Raw genomic sequence first — 15,219 nt, forward strand, 5'->3', positions numbered from 1 at the left:
GTGACAACGGATTAGGAAATGGTCCTATCGAGGACATACTTTGGTGAGCCTAGGTGGAGTATGTGCTCGGAGAGGCAGTTGTGTGGTGTCCTATTGAATGCCTCCCAACATTGTGTTCTGATCTAATGGAGAGATAGATTTTACTTGTCAAGGCCTTGGTAATTCGCTAATGTTGGTCATGATGATGTTTATAATGATGCTTATCAATATGGATCCTTTCTTATAGAAGTCTTCAACTTGAGAATATCTGAATGAGTCATTATGAACACCTCCCTAGTTAAGAGGAAGTGTTGAAATTGTAACTAGGCTCAGTGTTCATAATTATGTTTTTCTAAAGAAGTCAAAAAGAATGTATTCAAGACCAAAAAAAAAAAAATGTTTTTATCGTGTCCCATTTGAACATTTTTTAAAGAAAGAAAAATATTTTTTTATGTCTTTTAGTCAAATGCCATATGCCAAGTCAGCCCTCCAGATGTCAAATGTACCTACCCAAGAGACGTATCTCTTTGCATGAACAAACAACTATAAATAGAGCCGATTCATATCCATCAAGGACAAATTTCATAGGATCTTTTTGAGGCATGAAGAGTGAGTTTTCTGAGACACAAGACCGAGCTTTCTAAGGCATATATTCAAGACATTCTTAGGCATACATCTAAGCTTTCTGTGGCATATATCTGAGCTTTCTGTGGCATATATCTACGACTTCTGAGGCATATATCTAAGACATTCTAAGGCAGTATTAAGGATAGACAAGAAGCATATCCTAGACAGACTTGTGGCAACATTCATATGGACTAGTGTTTTTCATGGAGGGTTGACTTGGCATTTGAGGGATTAGTTATTACTATGACTTGGATTTCCCTTGTTGACAATGATTCTATAAGGAATGGCTTGTTGGGTTTTACCCTTGTGGGTTTTCCCTAGCCACTGGCCTAATCTCTAGTGTCTCTTGTTTCTTGTGCACTATGATCTTTGCTTTTTTTTATATTTTGAATGTGTAATTTCTTGATGACATAACAAAATGAAGTAAATGTTATAAGGAAACATATATATCAGTCACAAGTAATTATTAATTATCATGATAAGAATTCTAGCTTGCATACGAATTTCAACACAAAGATGGGCCATGGTTTTCAAGTAGTGGCGGTTTGTCTCTTCATGCAACTGTGGACTCCCACTTTTGATCCATTAACAGCATCAATCTTCGTGGTCATAATTTGGGTAAAGCTTCCAAACCTTCCTTGCATTTTTGGATTCTTCCATCTCTTTCCTCTATTGGGAATACGTTGGGAAAGTTTTGTTGTCATTGTCCAAAATAAAATAAAAAATCAAGACTATTTGTGCCCAAATATGCGTAAAGATGGACTTCAACAAGGGTTTCCCATAGATTAATCTAACAGCTCCAAACTATGTTTGGGTCCAAAAGCTCGGCTATGAAAATATTTCATTTCAGTGTAGAACATGTTATAAAATGGGGCATGTAACTAAAAACTGCCCTAAACGTTCTCAGAATAGAAAAGACCAAAAAAAATCCTGAAGGCCCAAATGGTGGGAAGGAGCGCAAGGTGATCACTATACGATATACAAAGAGGAAGATATTCAGGATAAGAAAGAACCATAAGATAAGAAGGAAGCATATACAGCCAAAGAAAATGCACATGCAACAACAGAATCCAAGCAAGAAAAAAAATGCATGCTAATGTGGATCCTCCAAATGCCGGTAAGGATTCTCGAGACGCAGTGAAAGTGGAAAAGCAACAAACCCTTGTGGAAAATTAATCCCCTCTAAAAACCACAAGGAATAACGTTGAAAAGGAAATTTTTGGGAAGATCAGGCGGTAACTGAGGAAGATTTCAAGAATAGCAACATGCATTGGTCAAAGAATGACCTGTCGGAATTTGCAGAAAATGTGGGTTGGACTCAAGTTGGGAAGAGAGGAAAAAAATTCACCAATAAAACCAACAAGTCAGACTAAACCAAAATAAAATTAGTGAAAAATAGAATGTAGATGTCTCTGGATATTCAAGGTTTTTTGGCAAAATTTTAGTTGGAAATGGACTGAATTTTTTGTGTCATAGAGAACTCGTTTGAGAGCTTGGATTGAGCCTCCATGCTCAATCTCAAATTTGCAAGCCTTGGAAATCATTGAAGCATGTAAATGGTTCTCGTCATGTATCCCATTGTTTTAACATAAATGTTATATGTTCTATTTCTATAACAAACAATTAATATGTAACGTAAAGCAAGGATGGAATAACCATCACTAAGAGCATCCTTCTAATGCATGAGACTTAAACCTAGCTTAACGCATTTTAAAATCTATTTGGTTGGATCTACAACTTCTAAAGGTTGTTTTTCCTTATTTCTATGTTAATTTTGTCCATTGTGATATAATATAAGCTCTAAAAGCTTCAAAACATATGACATGTTTGTTTTTCATATAAAAGAAAATATATCTTTTCCAAATTTTGTAGAGGATGGTATCATGTGTATTTTTTAATTTTTTTTAAGGGAAATTTTCATAACTAGGTTAGAAAATCATGGGCCTTACTTTTTTTGGATGATAAAAGAGATCAAAATCATCTTAAATGCTATAAGCATCTATAACATGTAATTTCATTTCAACTTAAATAGAATTATATATATTTTTAAGAGAAAAAAAATAAACCTATATGGTAAATAAATAACCAAATCTAGGCTAAAAACACTTCCCATATTTTATTGATAATATTTAGTGTAAACCCACCAACACTAATTATGACACCCCACTTAGTAGGGGCAAATACCGAAGCACACAATAGAGGCAATGAGTCCAAAGAATCAACTTTGAGACCTTTTGAATCAAGCTCAAAACCCAACACTTCCCATACTTCATTGATAATATTTAGTGTAAGCCCACCAACACTAATTATGACACCCCACTTAGTAGAGGCAAATATCGAAGCACACAATAGAGGCAATGAGTCCAAAGAATCAACTATGAGACCTTTTGAATCAAGCTCAAAACCCGCACCCACCCAAGCTAGCCCACCAAACTAATAACTATAATGAATTATATGGTCAACAATGATTATATGTTAAATCATATAGTTATAAAAATGTTAACTATGTGTTTCAAATAATTTCATACAGTACACTAACACATTCCAAATTTGTTTACAAAAATTAAAATGAGACCTTAAAACACAAACTAAATAGTATGTGTTTCAAAAAAAAAATTATATAACACACAAACACATTTCCAATTAGTCAAAAAAATACTATAATGAAAAATTTAAAAACAAATATAATATAATAAGATATATGAATTTCATTTCTTATCATGCATATTATAAATGGTTTTGATGTTGACATTATTTTTAATAAAATATGTAACATAATAAAATAAAATGGTTTTGATGTTTACGTTATTTTTAATAAAATATGTAACATAATAAAATAAAATCTAATAGAGTAATAGAATTTATGTTTTCTTGAACTTAACATATATAATAAAAGCTCAAAATTTTAAAAATATGTAGATATTTCTAAAATTATGTCAGTTATAAATTTTTAAATTTCTAGTAATCTTGTGTATTTTTCATTACTTTGTTTTGTATATCTACAATAATCATATTTTGACGTTGATGTTATTTTTAATAAAATCTATAGAGTAATAGAATTTATGTTTTCTTGAACTTGACATTTTTTATTTTTAAATCTATAGAGTAATAGAATTTATGTTTTCTTGAACTTGACATTTTTTATTTTTTTTTGTTGTGGTTCACAGACACCCTAGTCAACGAGTGGCGCTATGTCCACGGAAAAATCTGGGCTGATCGACCCCGAAGGGAATCTAACCCCACAGCCCATTAGCTAGGCCCCTAATCCCAAGGGCTTCGAAGAAAATGGACCCTGTGACCTCCCAATGGCGAGGCACTGATTTTGACCAACTGAGCTAACCCTTGGGGCTTCTTGAACTTAGCATATATAAGAAAAGCTCAAAATTTTAAAAATATGTAGATATTTCTAAAATTATGTCAGTTATAAGTTTTTACATTTCTAATAATCTTGTGTATTTTTCATTACTTTGTTTTCTATATCTACAATAATCATATCTTGAGTAGTGAATCATAATGTGAAAAGTAAGGTTTTAGATTGTTTTAGTAAATATAATATGAATATCATCAAGATTTAGCTGAAGTGGCTGTGAGAAACATTGGTATTCTCCCCCACCTAAAGTCAATTCCTACAAGTGACATGTTGAGCTTTTAAGAAGTATATTATTGTGTAAATTTACAATACTCATATCTTGAATAGTGAATCATAATATGAAAAACAATGTTTTAGATTGTTTTAGTAAATATAATAAAAGTATCATCTATTGGGTTTAGCTGAGGTGGCTGGGGAAATATTGGTATTCTCCCCCATCCAAAGTCAATTCTAACAAGTGACAATGTTGAGCTTTTAAGAAGTATATTATTGTAATGGCTTCAAAACTAGTTGTTGACTGATTTCATTACCTAATGAATTTAGGATTTACTTTAGATATCATCCTTAAAATAAAAAATACTCTGAAATTTTCTCCAAATACCTAAGATATATATATATATTCTCCAAATACCTAAGAGATATATATATATATATATATATAATCAGATTTTCAATTTAATCATTGAAGAATTGTTCATAATTCCCATATAATTGTAGTTGTACTTTTTTCTTTATAGTGTAGTAGTTGTACTTATTTCTTTATAATGGAAAGATTCAGAAATCTGTTACATTATTTTTCAATATTAATAAAATCAATTTGAACTCGAAAGCTTTTTCAAGTTACTCTATATCTTTCACATGATTATAATTTAAAATAAATAATTACATTGTGTGAATAGTTTCTAATTTAAAATAAATAATTACATTGTGTAGGTTTGAAATGATTGCTTTTGATTTATTATTAAATTAATTTTTACCGATTACAACATTGTAACTAATGCAATAAATCAACAAAGGACCTAGATGACTGTAGACGGATGTTGAAAGTGTTAAAGAGTCCAGTAACTCTGTAGCTCTGCAATATTCAAGACACATTTTAGGAATACTTTATATCAGGCTTCCCAACATACTTTATTTTGACTTCTACACAGCTACAGAGCTTTTCAATTTTGAGTTGTACACAGCTACAGGGCTTCTTAATATTTAGTTCTACGCAGCGAGAGAGCTTTTAATTCCCTGCACATTTAAGGAATACTCCATATAGGGCCCCTGTCTATATATTTTATTTCGGGTTCTCTCAGTGGTCTACAAGATACATAACAGGGTTTACCTTTCAATTCTAACTACTCATTCCACATTTTAGGCATGCTATTTTAGGAATACTCGAATACTCTATATAGCGCTTCTCCAACATACTTTATTTATAACTCTCTATGTAGCTCTGCAACTGCAATACTCATATACTACAGAGCTACAGATGTTCCAGTTAATTGATCCAATTATTTCTTCACTTTCAGCAACTGATCTGCCCTTGTTATTTCGGTAACTATCTTTTTCACCCTCCAGATATTCCTCAAAATTTAACCATCTGTTCGGCGCAAGATGATTAATTAATAAAATGTTTTTTAATTAAAAGCATGAGAAAACGATAAACAATATTTCCGGATATACAAATCTCAAAACAAGTCCATCTATTGTGAACAAAATGTTCTAGTTTTTGTGCATGCCCACCATTCACAGTGTCAGAATGCATGCAGCAGATGAAAAGTCAGTCTTAACAATTTAAAATCTCATAATATCACCATTAACAATATACCACCTTGTAAGTGGCTCACCGCCCATCCCTTGTGATGCTGTCCTCTTTTCCTAACCTAGAAAAATTAATGATCGTGTTGTATTATATAGGGGATAAGTTGAACCATATATCAAACATCAGCCAAATAACTAGTTAGGGTTCTGTATTATCAAGATTCCATTATAGAAGTACCAAAACACGCAACTTGGCATTCTATTATGATTGCAACATGAAAAGAAACTATAATACTATTGATAAATGGGTAAAGAAACTAACATAAGCGCCAAAAAATGAATTTAGAGAGATATTATTTGGTTCTATAAGTCAATAAAGAAATTTTATTTGGTTCTTCTCCGTGCACGCCTACGGCATTCAAAACAATCAGTACTGTTATTCTTTGAGTTGTTTTCAGTTGCACTCTTCTTATGCAGTTTATCTGGAGACACATTCAGTTCTTCAACAAGTACATGACGAAACAGTGCGTTGTCTTCCTCCAACTCCCGAAGTAGTTCTTCATGCTTCAGAAGCTGACCACAAGACCAAATATTTATTCAATTTAATTCGATTGAAAATTGGAAATAAAAAATAAGTATTGAAATGCACTACAAAACTGCTACAAATATGTTGATGATCAAAATGCAACAAAGATATACCGTTTGTAGTATCCTGTTTTCTGATTGCTGTCTCTCACCCTGAAATCATAGTTCAAATCAGCGAGTTGCCACGATAATTCAAGAATTAGTAGTGAAAATAAATGAAGACTTTACTCAATCTAGGAAAAATCAACTCCAAAAAAAATAAACTAGAAATATAAAGGACAATGAATCAAAATACAAGTACATATGAACATGCACACTATAGGTGAGTATTCAAAAAAGAGAGATCATGCATCCTTCATGGACTGGCATTGCTCAGGGTCAATGGCAATAAAATACAAAAGATTCATATTGTCATTTGGGAAACCTAATCTTGAGGTCTATGGGATTTACTTATGCAAAAACAAAGATTCATGATACAAAATAGCATTTTACTGGGTTGAGAAAGCATTGCTTCTACATTTGAAAATTTCATAAAAAAGTAAGCAACTCTTTCCTAATTAAAATGGTTTATCATAGGCTCTATACCCACTTTTCCTTGAAAAAAGTAATTTTCAGCCTCTCAGGTATTTTGAATCTATTTATGAACCAAAAAGCTTAATTGCACAAATAAAAATTATAATGGGCTTAGAAAACATTTCCCACTCATTTGGCATTATAAAATAAACAACAGTAAGAAGAAACGGTAACCATTTGCTGCTCTATAAGACTAAAAATGGTTTCTTAGAGGCACTGTATCCACTTTCCTAAAAGTCAAAGAGTGTTCTCAGCCTTTGGTATCATCGAATGTCTCATTAACCATGACATAAAGGGCAAAATGTTATCCAATAATTAAGGTTATCCTCTGGTATCTGCTAAGACATGTGAAGGTGCTACAGCAACAAACTGTGAAACTGAATCCAAGTTTGATCTGGATTAAAGAAGGAATGAAATACAATACAGAATTAAAACAGAAACAGAGATACAATGAAACTAAACTCCAACCAATAAATAGCAAATACTAAAACTGTTTACATGCAAAATCAGAGCAAACTAGCTCGAGCGGTGGTAACTTATTTCTGAGAAGAAACGTGACGGCTACTCGCCTTCCTTAACTGTACTACAAATCATGAAGAAACAATAAGAAACCCTAAACATCCAAAGCCCTAACTCTAGGAGATGAAGCGCCAAAAGCTTATCGGCCCCAATGGGGTAAGTTGAAACGTCAACTTCCCGAGGTCACAACTTGGCCATATGATCTTCGTTTGGTGTGCACGATAGCCCGTTAGAAAGGTCTATTCGAGGAGAACAACTTTCAACTGCAAACATCTTGCAAAGACTCATGTTTTCTCGTTTCCCCAAAGAATGTTGTTTAGGGCCTCAAAACGGCTCCGGAAGTTCAGGGCCTAAAACTGTCAAAAATAGAAAATTGCAAAAATAGGAAGATTGTGCTTGTGAGTCAGTGGAATTGGTGGGTTGCCACCAATATCCATCTGAATCAGTGATCCCTCCTTAAGAAGCAATGGTTTCCATTGCATTGAGTGTCTGCATGAGATGAGGAAACTTCCACTGAACATGGTCCCTAGTGAGCCACTTGTCTTGCTGCAGGAGCTAGGCTGCTTTGACAACCCGATACAGTGGAATTCTCTATTGGCGGGTGTTCTTAATCTATGTCAATAATCTGATCAGTGATGGCCTATTCAATAAAATTTGGGTTGAGTTTTGTCGGTGTCAGCAATATTGTACTCTCTAACATGTCAAGCAATGTTGGAAAGTATGGCCGAAGGCAGTCTACATTGAGCACTGGGTGCAGGCCAAGGAATGGGGGGACACTAAGCTCAAAAGCGTTATCACCCACAATCTTGGTGATGGTGTAAGGTCCATAGCAAAGCGACTGAAGCTTCCGATGAGCCCTTGAAAGGCATTCCTTCTGCAAATGCAACCAAACTTTGTCTCCCACTAGAAATTGTGTGGCATGTGGTGTTGATCATGATGTTGTTTGTACTTAATATTGGCTTTATGCAAGATATCTTGAACCCACTAGCGGATGTGGTGAATGTGTTTAATAAACTTGGTAGCTTTATCAGCTTTAGATTTAAATATATGTGTAGATTATGTATGTGTAGTTGCAAGGTGCATTGCAACATCAATGGAACACAATGGTTGAAAATCCCAGGCCCACTTTAAAGGGGTTGTGGCCAGTGGAGCTATGAAGAGCTTTGTTGTAATTGTATTGAACATAGGGAAGACTCTCATGCCATGTTCGTGGATGCTTGGAGTTGTACATGCGTAATATGTGCACGATCATCCTGTTGGCGACCTCTATTTGGCCGTTAATTTGGGGGTGGAAGGCAGTTGACTTTGTGAGTTCGATGTCCAACAATCACCAAAGGCTCAACCAAAATGTGCTTGGGAACCTGCTATCCCATTCTAATATGATGGCTTGTGGGATCCCAAAATGTAGCCACACATATTCGAGGAAGAGCTTGGTAGTGGCTTAAGCTATGATACTCTTATTGCAGGCAGTCAATATGGCCATCTTAGAAAATCTATCAATGATAACAAACACATAGTCATTGCCATGCTTGGTAAAAGGAAGGCTAGACATATAGTCCATGGGGATGGATTCCCAAGGATGGCTAGAAGTAGGCAGAGGGGTGTATAGGTCTTGCCTCTTAATGGTTGGCTTGGCAATGGCACATGCAGTGCAAGACCTTATATATTTGCAAACATCATGTGGAAGTTTCGGCCAATAAAAATACTTCTACAGTATCGTCATTGTCTTCTCCGCACCAAAGTGTCCTGCTACCTGACTGTAACGTGCCTCCCGAATCAACTTGGCACTCTCACTTGAAGGAACACAAAGGTGTCCCTATGGCACAACAGTGCATCTTGGAGGTGAAAGTTTGGAACTTGCTTGTCTTTCATCGTCTAGTATGTGGTGGCGAATTATGGTCATTGTCGTATAGTTGCGACCATCCAGAGGTCTCGTGCCCACAAGAGTTGAGACTAGTGGCCAGTGACACAACTGGGGGCCGACTAAGGCAATCTACAACATGATTGGTGTTACCCTTCTTGTATGTAATGTTCAAATGGAATTGTTGCATATATGTAGACCATTTTTTATGGCGATTGTTCTATAACTTCCCCTATGTCTGCACAAATTGAAGAGGTCAGTGATCCATATGGATGATCGTATCCTTCCCCGGAATATAATTTTTTCCACTACCTGCAGGCCTACACAATGGAATACATTGTCTTATCACAGGTGAGGTATCTATGAATAGTATCAAATAGTGTCTCACTGTGATAGGCCACCAAATGCTCTTGTTGAGTGAGGACTGTACCAACAGAATAATCGGAGGCATCTGTCTCAATTTCAAATGGTTGTTGCAAGTCTGGCAAGGTGAGGATTAGTGCGAAACAAAGGCAGTGTTTCAATTCAATGAATGCCTCCTGTTGTGACTAGGACGAAAAAAAACTTTATTTTTGCTTCACCCTTGGTAACTTGACTTAAGGGCCAAGTGATATGAGAGAACCCCAACACGAATCTTTGATAGAAATTAGCAAGGCCCAAGAAGTTGTAAAGCTATGTGAGAGTTGTCGGGGGGCAGCCAATCCCAAATGACTTGAATCTTATCTGGATCCACATGCACACCTTGTGCATCAATAATTTAACCCAGATATTTGATCTAGGTTGGATCATTATATTGTTTGTCATCCATCTTGATGCTTTTAGAGTGGGAAAAGTGGAGGAATCAACTCTCAAGACCATTTTTACTGGTGGGATCCAGTTTTGCAAATTGAGGTTTGAAACCTTCCGGGTGCGTTTTGAGGCATCAAACGACGATTTTTGGGGGTAAAACTTTGTCGCTTTGGCACTACACCTTTTCTTTATATTCCTCACACAGAGACCTTTCCAATGGCACAAAAATCACGTCAATAGAAGTTTGTATGCGAAAGTTATGCCACTTTGAATTTGACCTTCCTATTTTCACCACCATAATTTGAGAGGATGTCACATCAGCCCCCATTCTTCATGAAAAATGGGCTAACCACGTGATTATGATGTAAAAAACTCTAGAAGAGTCTATATTGTAACTCTTGTTAACATTAGAGGAAATTTCAACCTAAAAGTGGCCTCCTAAGGAAAAATAATAAAATAAGAGTTGTGAATTTTGGAGGGAAAAGAAGAAAACTACTTTTTTTAATTGTATTTTTGGCTTATCTCCTTGTAGATTTTTCTCAAATTTCAATTTTAGACACTCGTTGGATGCAAAATTAAATTCCATATCCAATGAGTACCCATTATGCATACTTTTGAGAAGACCCACATTGATAAAAATTGAAGATACACTAAAAAATTGTGTTACCCACATTGATAAAAATTGAAGATACATTAAAAAAGCCTTGATGTATCTTCAATTTTTATTAATGTGGGTAACACTTTTTTTATGTATCTTCAATTTTTATCAATGTGGGGCTTCTCAAAAGTACACAATGGGTACTCGGATGTGGAATTTAATTCTGCATCCAACGAGTGTCTACACTTGAAATTTGAATAAAGTTATAAACCTATAAAAAGATAAGTCAAAAATACAATTAAAAAATAGTTTCTTCTTTTCCCTCCAAAATAATAACATGTACTTTTTAAATTTAAAGGATTTTGATTGGTTTACATATTATGACACGGAAATTACATGAAAATTTCATGGCCACTTCTAGGCTCAAATTTCCTCAAATGGAGTTAAGGTAGTCAAACCTAACCACTAGTAGGCTATTGGGCTATCTTATAATTGGGCCACTAAGAGGAAAAAGGGTTCCATTATTTCGAGTGCATTTGTTCCATAGCTGAGCAAAAATAGCCAAGAGGGATAGGAGATAGAGCGCACAGAGGATTTATGCACTGTAATAGCCCATGCATCGCATTTCATACCTCTTTGTACTTGTAGCCATATTTCCATTCAGAAAAAAAGAGCAAAGGGGCCTCACCTTCTAGGTGGTTTTTTCTCCCGAAAGGGCTCCCCAAGTCATATCATGTGTTAAATGTGTTTGGGAGCTTTTATTTCATAATTCTCTATTTTCTGCATAATTTTAATTCGCATGCATATGTTATTAATAGTAATCTACAGATCTATAAGTCTAAAGAGATATAAAATTGCCACAGTGTAGATTTTTTTAGAATTTCAAATATAATGTTATCAGATCTGTTGTGACAAACTATCCAGTGGAATATCCACATCAATTTATGGATCATATTGGTATTAGAGCATATTTCTTTGAGTATATTGTGGAGATTTGTAGGGGATCTAGATCAGTTGAGCGAAAAGCCATAAAACACTAATCATGGCCAATGAATCTATGAATAACCCTTGTGATCCTGCAGAGGAGAGGTCTTCGTAACTAGAATAGCAATTCGTGGCTATAAATTGTAATGTAAACCTCCTCATGGAGGCACTAAGCAGTAAGCTTGGGATATTCAAAGAAGATGGAAGTTATAATATAGAGGACAAATCAAAAAGGGGGATCAAGAGATTGGGAAGAAATGGAGAACCAGTACAAGAAAGAACCCAGAAAAGATCAACCCAGTTTGAGTGTCATGAATCAATCATAGCACCTATTCAAAATGGATGCGAAGGTCAATATCAGGTCGTACCACAGCGAGATTGACACTCTGAACCTAAATCACTAGTTGCAACAACTAGAAGTGTATTTCAGTGTCTATCAAATTGAGGAAGAACTGAAGATTTCATTTGCATGACTGAAATTAGAGGGCCATGCCCTAACTTGGTTGGAAAGTCACACAGAGACCCTAAGGTTGAGGGAGAGCCTCAAGTGACTAAGTGGGAGGACTTCAAAACCCTTATTAAGTCAAAGTTTTACCCTATTGGTTACGTAGAAGACTAGTGGATCCAGTGCCACTACTTCAGGGAAAATTTGAGCAAAGCGTTCAGGAATACACCACAGAGTTTAGAAAGATGGCCATAATGTTGGGAATCTCCCCAAAGAACCCAAATGTACTCCTCAAGTATTTGGGGGGTTTACACCACCATATATACATAGTACCTAGAAAACATAGACTTGAAAAAATCGCAATCAAGTGGATTGAAGCAGAAGGAGAAACAAGAGGCTTCTAAGGAGAGGAAGAAGAAGCAAAAAAGGGAAAAGATAAAAAGACAATAGCCACAACACACCAGTGCAGAGATCTCAGTGACCATTGCAACCACTGCAACATTGACAGCCATACAGAGGAGAAGTGTTGGAAATTGAATCCAGAGCTTAAACCGAAGAACAAAAAGAAAGACAACAAGAAGAAGAATTTCATGGCCACTGATTCGAGCAACCAAGTTGAAAGCAACTCGAACACGAATGAGAAGATCGTTCGTACAACAGTGCAGAAGGAGGTGAATTCGAGTAGCCTTCAACAACGAGAAGAGAGAAATGACAAAACTCTTCCATATAAGGATATAGGTCAAGAAGACAAAGATTGATGCTCTGTTTGACTCAAGATCGCAAGTAAATCTCATTGCAACAGAGCTGGTCAAGAAGTTGGGGTTGAAAGTTCGTGATCATCCAAGCCCGTATCCATTTGCATAGGTAAATAAGGATGCAAAACTGAAGGTACAAGAATAGTGCAAAATTATATTTGTCATCAGTGTTGATTTTATTGATGAAGTAGAATTAGATGTGGTTCCCCTTGATGTATGTGGAGTCGTGTTTGAAAGTCCCTACATGTACATGCGAGGTGGAATATTCATGCAAAGAGCCAACCAGTATCAGCTCGTCAAGGATGGAAAATCGTTCACCATCAATGCGCACAAAGGCAAGTAGAAAATTTCACTGGTAAGTGCCAACCAAGCCAAGAAATCGATCAATTCCAGAAAGATGTTCTATTGTTTTTAAGAGAAAATCAGTCTGTAGAAGAGTCAGTAAGAGGCAAGGCATCCCTGGAGGAGTGTACTAAGAAACAGAAACAGCAACTGGAAGAGTTGCTACAGGCATACAAGGATGTGTTCCGAGAGCCTAAAGGGTTACCACCTAAGAGGGAAGTGGAGCACGAGATCTAGCTATTGTTGGACTCCCCATTGCCAAATATTGGGTTGTATAGGCAGTCTATTATAGAAGCAAGTGGGGTGATGAAACAGTGTCAGCAACTACTAGAACAGGGTGTGATTTGACTGAGTACATCACCATGTGGGTCACCCATCATCATTATGCCAAAGAAGACCAAGGCTTGGTGGATGTGTATAGATTACAGAGCGTTGAACAAAATCACGCTCAAGAACAGGAACCCCTTGCCCAGGATAGATGATATGCTAGACCAATTGCAACAAGCAAAATACTTCACCAAGTTGGACTTAAAGTTTGAATATCACCAGGTTCGAGTTAGACAAGAAGATACCAGGAAGATCGCCTTCAAAACCAGGCAAGGATTGTATGAGTGGCTAGTCATGCCATTTGGCCTACGTAATGCACCAGCTATGTTTATGAGATTAATGAATGATATACTACACTCTTTTATAAATTCATTTGTTATTGTCTATTTGGGTGATATACTGATATATAGTGCTACCTGGGAGGAGCACATCTCACATTTGATGCAAGTGATGGAGACATTAAAGAAGCAACAGATACTAGCAAATCTCAAGAAGTGTGAGTTTGCACAGCAATCTTTGGTGTATCTGGGGTATGTGATAGGTGGAGGAGAGTTGAAGATAGATCCTGCCAAAATGGAGACCATCATGAAATGGTCAGTGCCTACTAATGTTTCTGCGGTCAAGAGTTTCATTGGGGTAGCACAGTGCTTGAGGAAATTCATAACCTCATTTTCAACAATAGCAACACCACTCCACGCCATAATAGCAAGTGGCAAGAGTTTCCAGTGGGGAAATGGTCAGTAGAGGGCTTTCGAGGAGCTAAAGAAGAAGATTGGTCAAGCACCAATTCTAGCATTACCAAACTTGCAGTAGCCCTTTGAAGTGGAGACAGATGCGAATGGGTATGCTATGGGAGCATTCTTGTTAAAATTGGAAATTAGGGCCAAACTCCATGTGGGTCATCTTATTTATGGCAGCTGATATTTTTCTTGGATCCCTCTCATCGAGAGGTGTAGGATTGATCTGAAGATCATCCGATTCCGATAAGTATTCATGGAGTTATGAATTTATTTGTGTTATAAGACAATTCGTCAAGGTCAGCCAGCAACCAAATAAACCCCACATGTGCTCAACGTTTAAGTATAAAAGGAGATGACTTGAGAGTCATTTCTCACACACACTTCTATCTTCATTTCTCTCCACTTGTCTTGGGTTTTAGTGGAAGAGAAATCTAGGAGTGGAAGCCCTAGATGTTGGAGGAAAGAAGACTAAGGGAGCTGCCCTAGAGGAGATGCCCTAGTCCTAGACGTTGTCAAAGGAGAAGTCAAAAACGTTGTCAAGGAAGCATGCCCTAGCCACAGTCTTGGAGGAATCTTATCATAACAAAGAGAGGCACTAACGTTGTCCAAAAGGCAGCCCTAAACGCAGTCTAAGAGAGGCCCTAACGTTGTCCAAAAGGCAGCCCTAGTCACAGTTTAAGAGCAGCCCTAAACGCTGTCAAAAGGCAGCCTTAAACACAGTCTAAGAGCAGCCCTAAACGTTGTCTAAAGGGCAGCCCTAAACGCTGCCTAAAGGCAGCCTTAACGCAGTCTAAAGGGAGCCCTAACGCTAACCTACGATGCCCTAGATGCAGGCCTAATACGACTGAAAGGGTGGGTTGTAGGTGACCCTCAAAACAGGGACAGCATGAGAGTTTGAGGACTCAAACATGCCCAGGACAGCAATGCTAATAAATGGGACAGCTAGGCTACATGGTGCTATAAAGACACATGGGAC

General features: G+C 36.6%; 1 protein-coding gene across 2 annotated transcripts in view; it reads right to left on the reverse strand.

The window, feature by feature from the left end:
• Window positions 1-5,901: 5,901 nt before the first annotated feature.
• The window catches only part of LOC149234608 (dynamin), an 82,421-nt gene continuing 73,103 nt past the window's right edge, over window positions 5,902-15,219 (reverse strand). For both annotated transcript variants that reach the window (XM_089371879.1, XM_089371880.1), the window contains exons 6-7: window positions 6,425-6,463; window positions 5,902-6,298 (exon numbers count right to left, since the gene is read on the reverse strand). In XM_089371879.1, the coding sequence (XP_089228005.1) occupies window positions 6,110-6,298; window positions 6,425-6,463 (228 nt within the window). In that variant the 3' untranslated portion in view covers window positions 5,902-6,109. The remainder of the gene's footprint in view (window positions 6,299-6,424; window positions 6,464-15,219) is intronic.

Source organism: Pinus tabuliformis, chromosome 8, assembly GCF_031772625.1.
Source record: "Pinus tabuliformis cultivar Carrire ecotype Pingquan chromosome 8, CPIR1, whole genome shotgun sequence".
NCBI classification, from domain to species: domain Eukaryota; kingdom Viridiplantae; phylum Streptophyta; class Pinopsida; order Pinales; family Pinaceae; genus Pinus; species Pinus tabuliformis.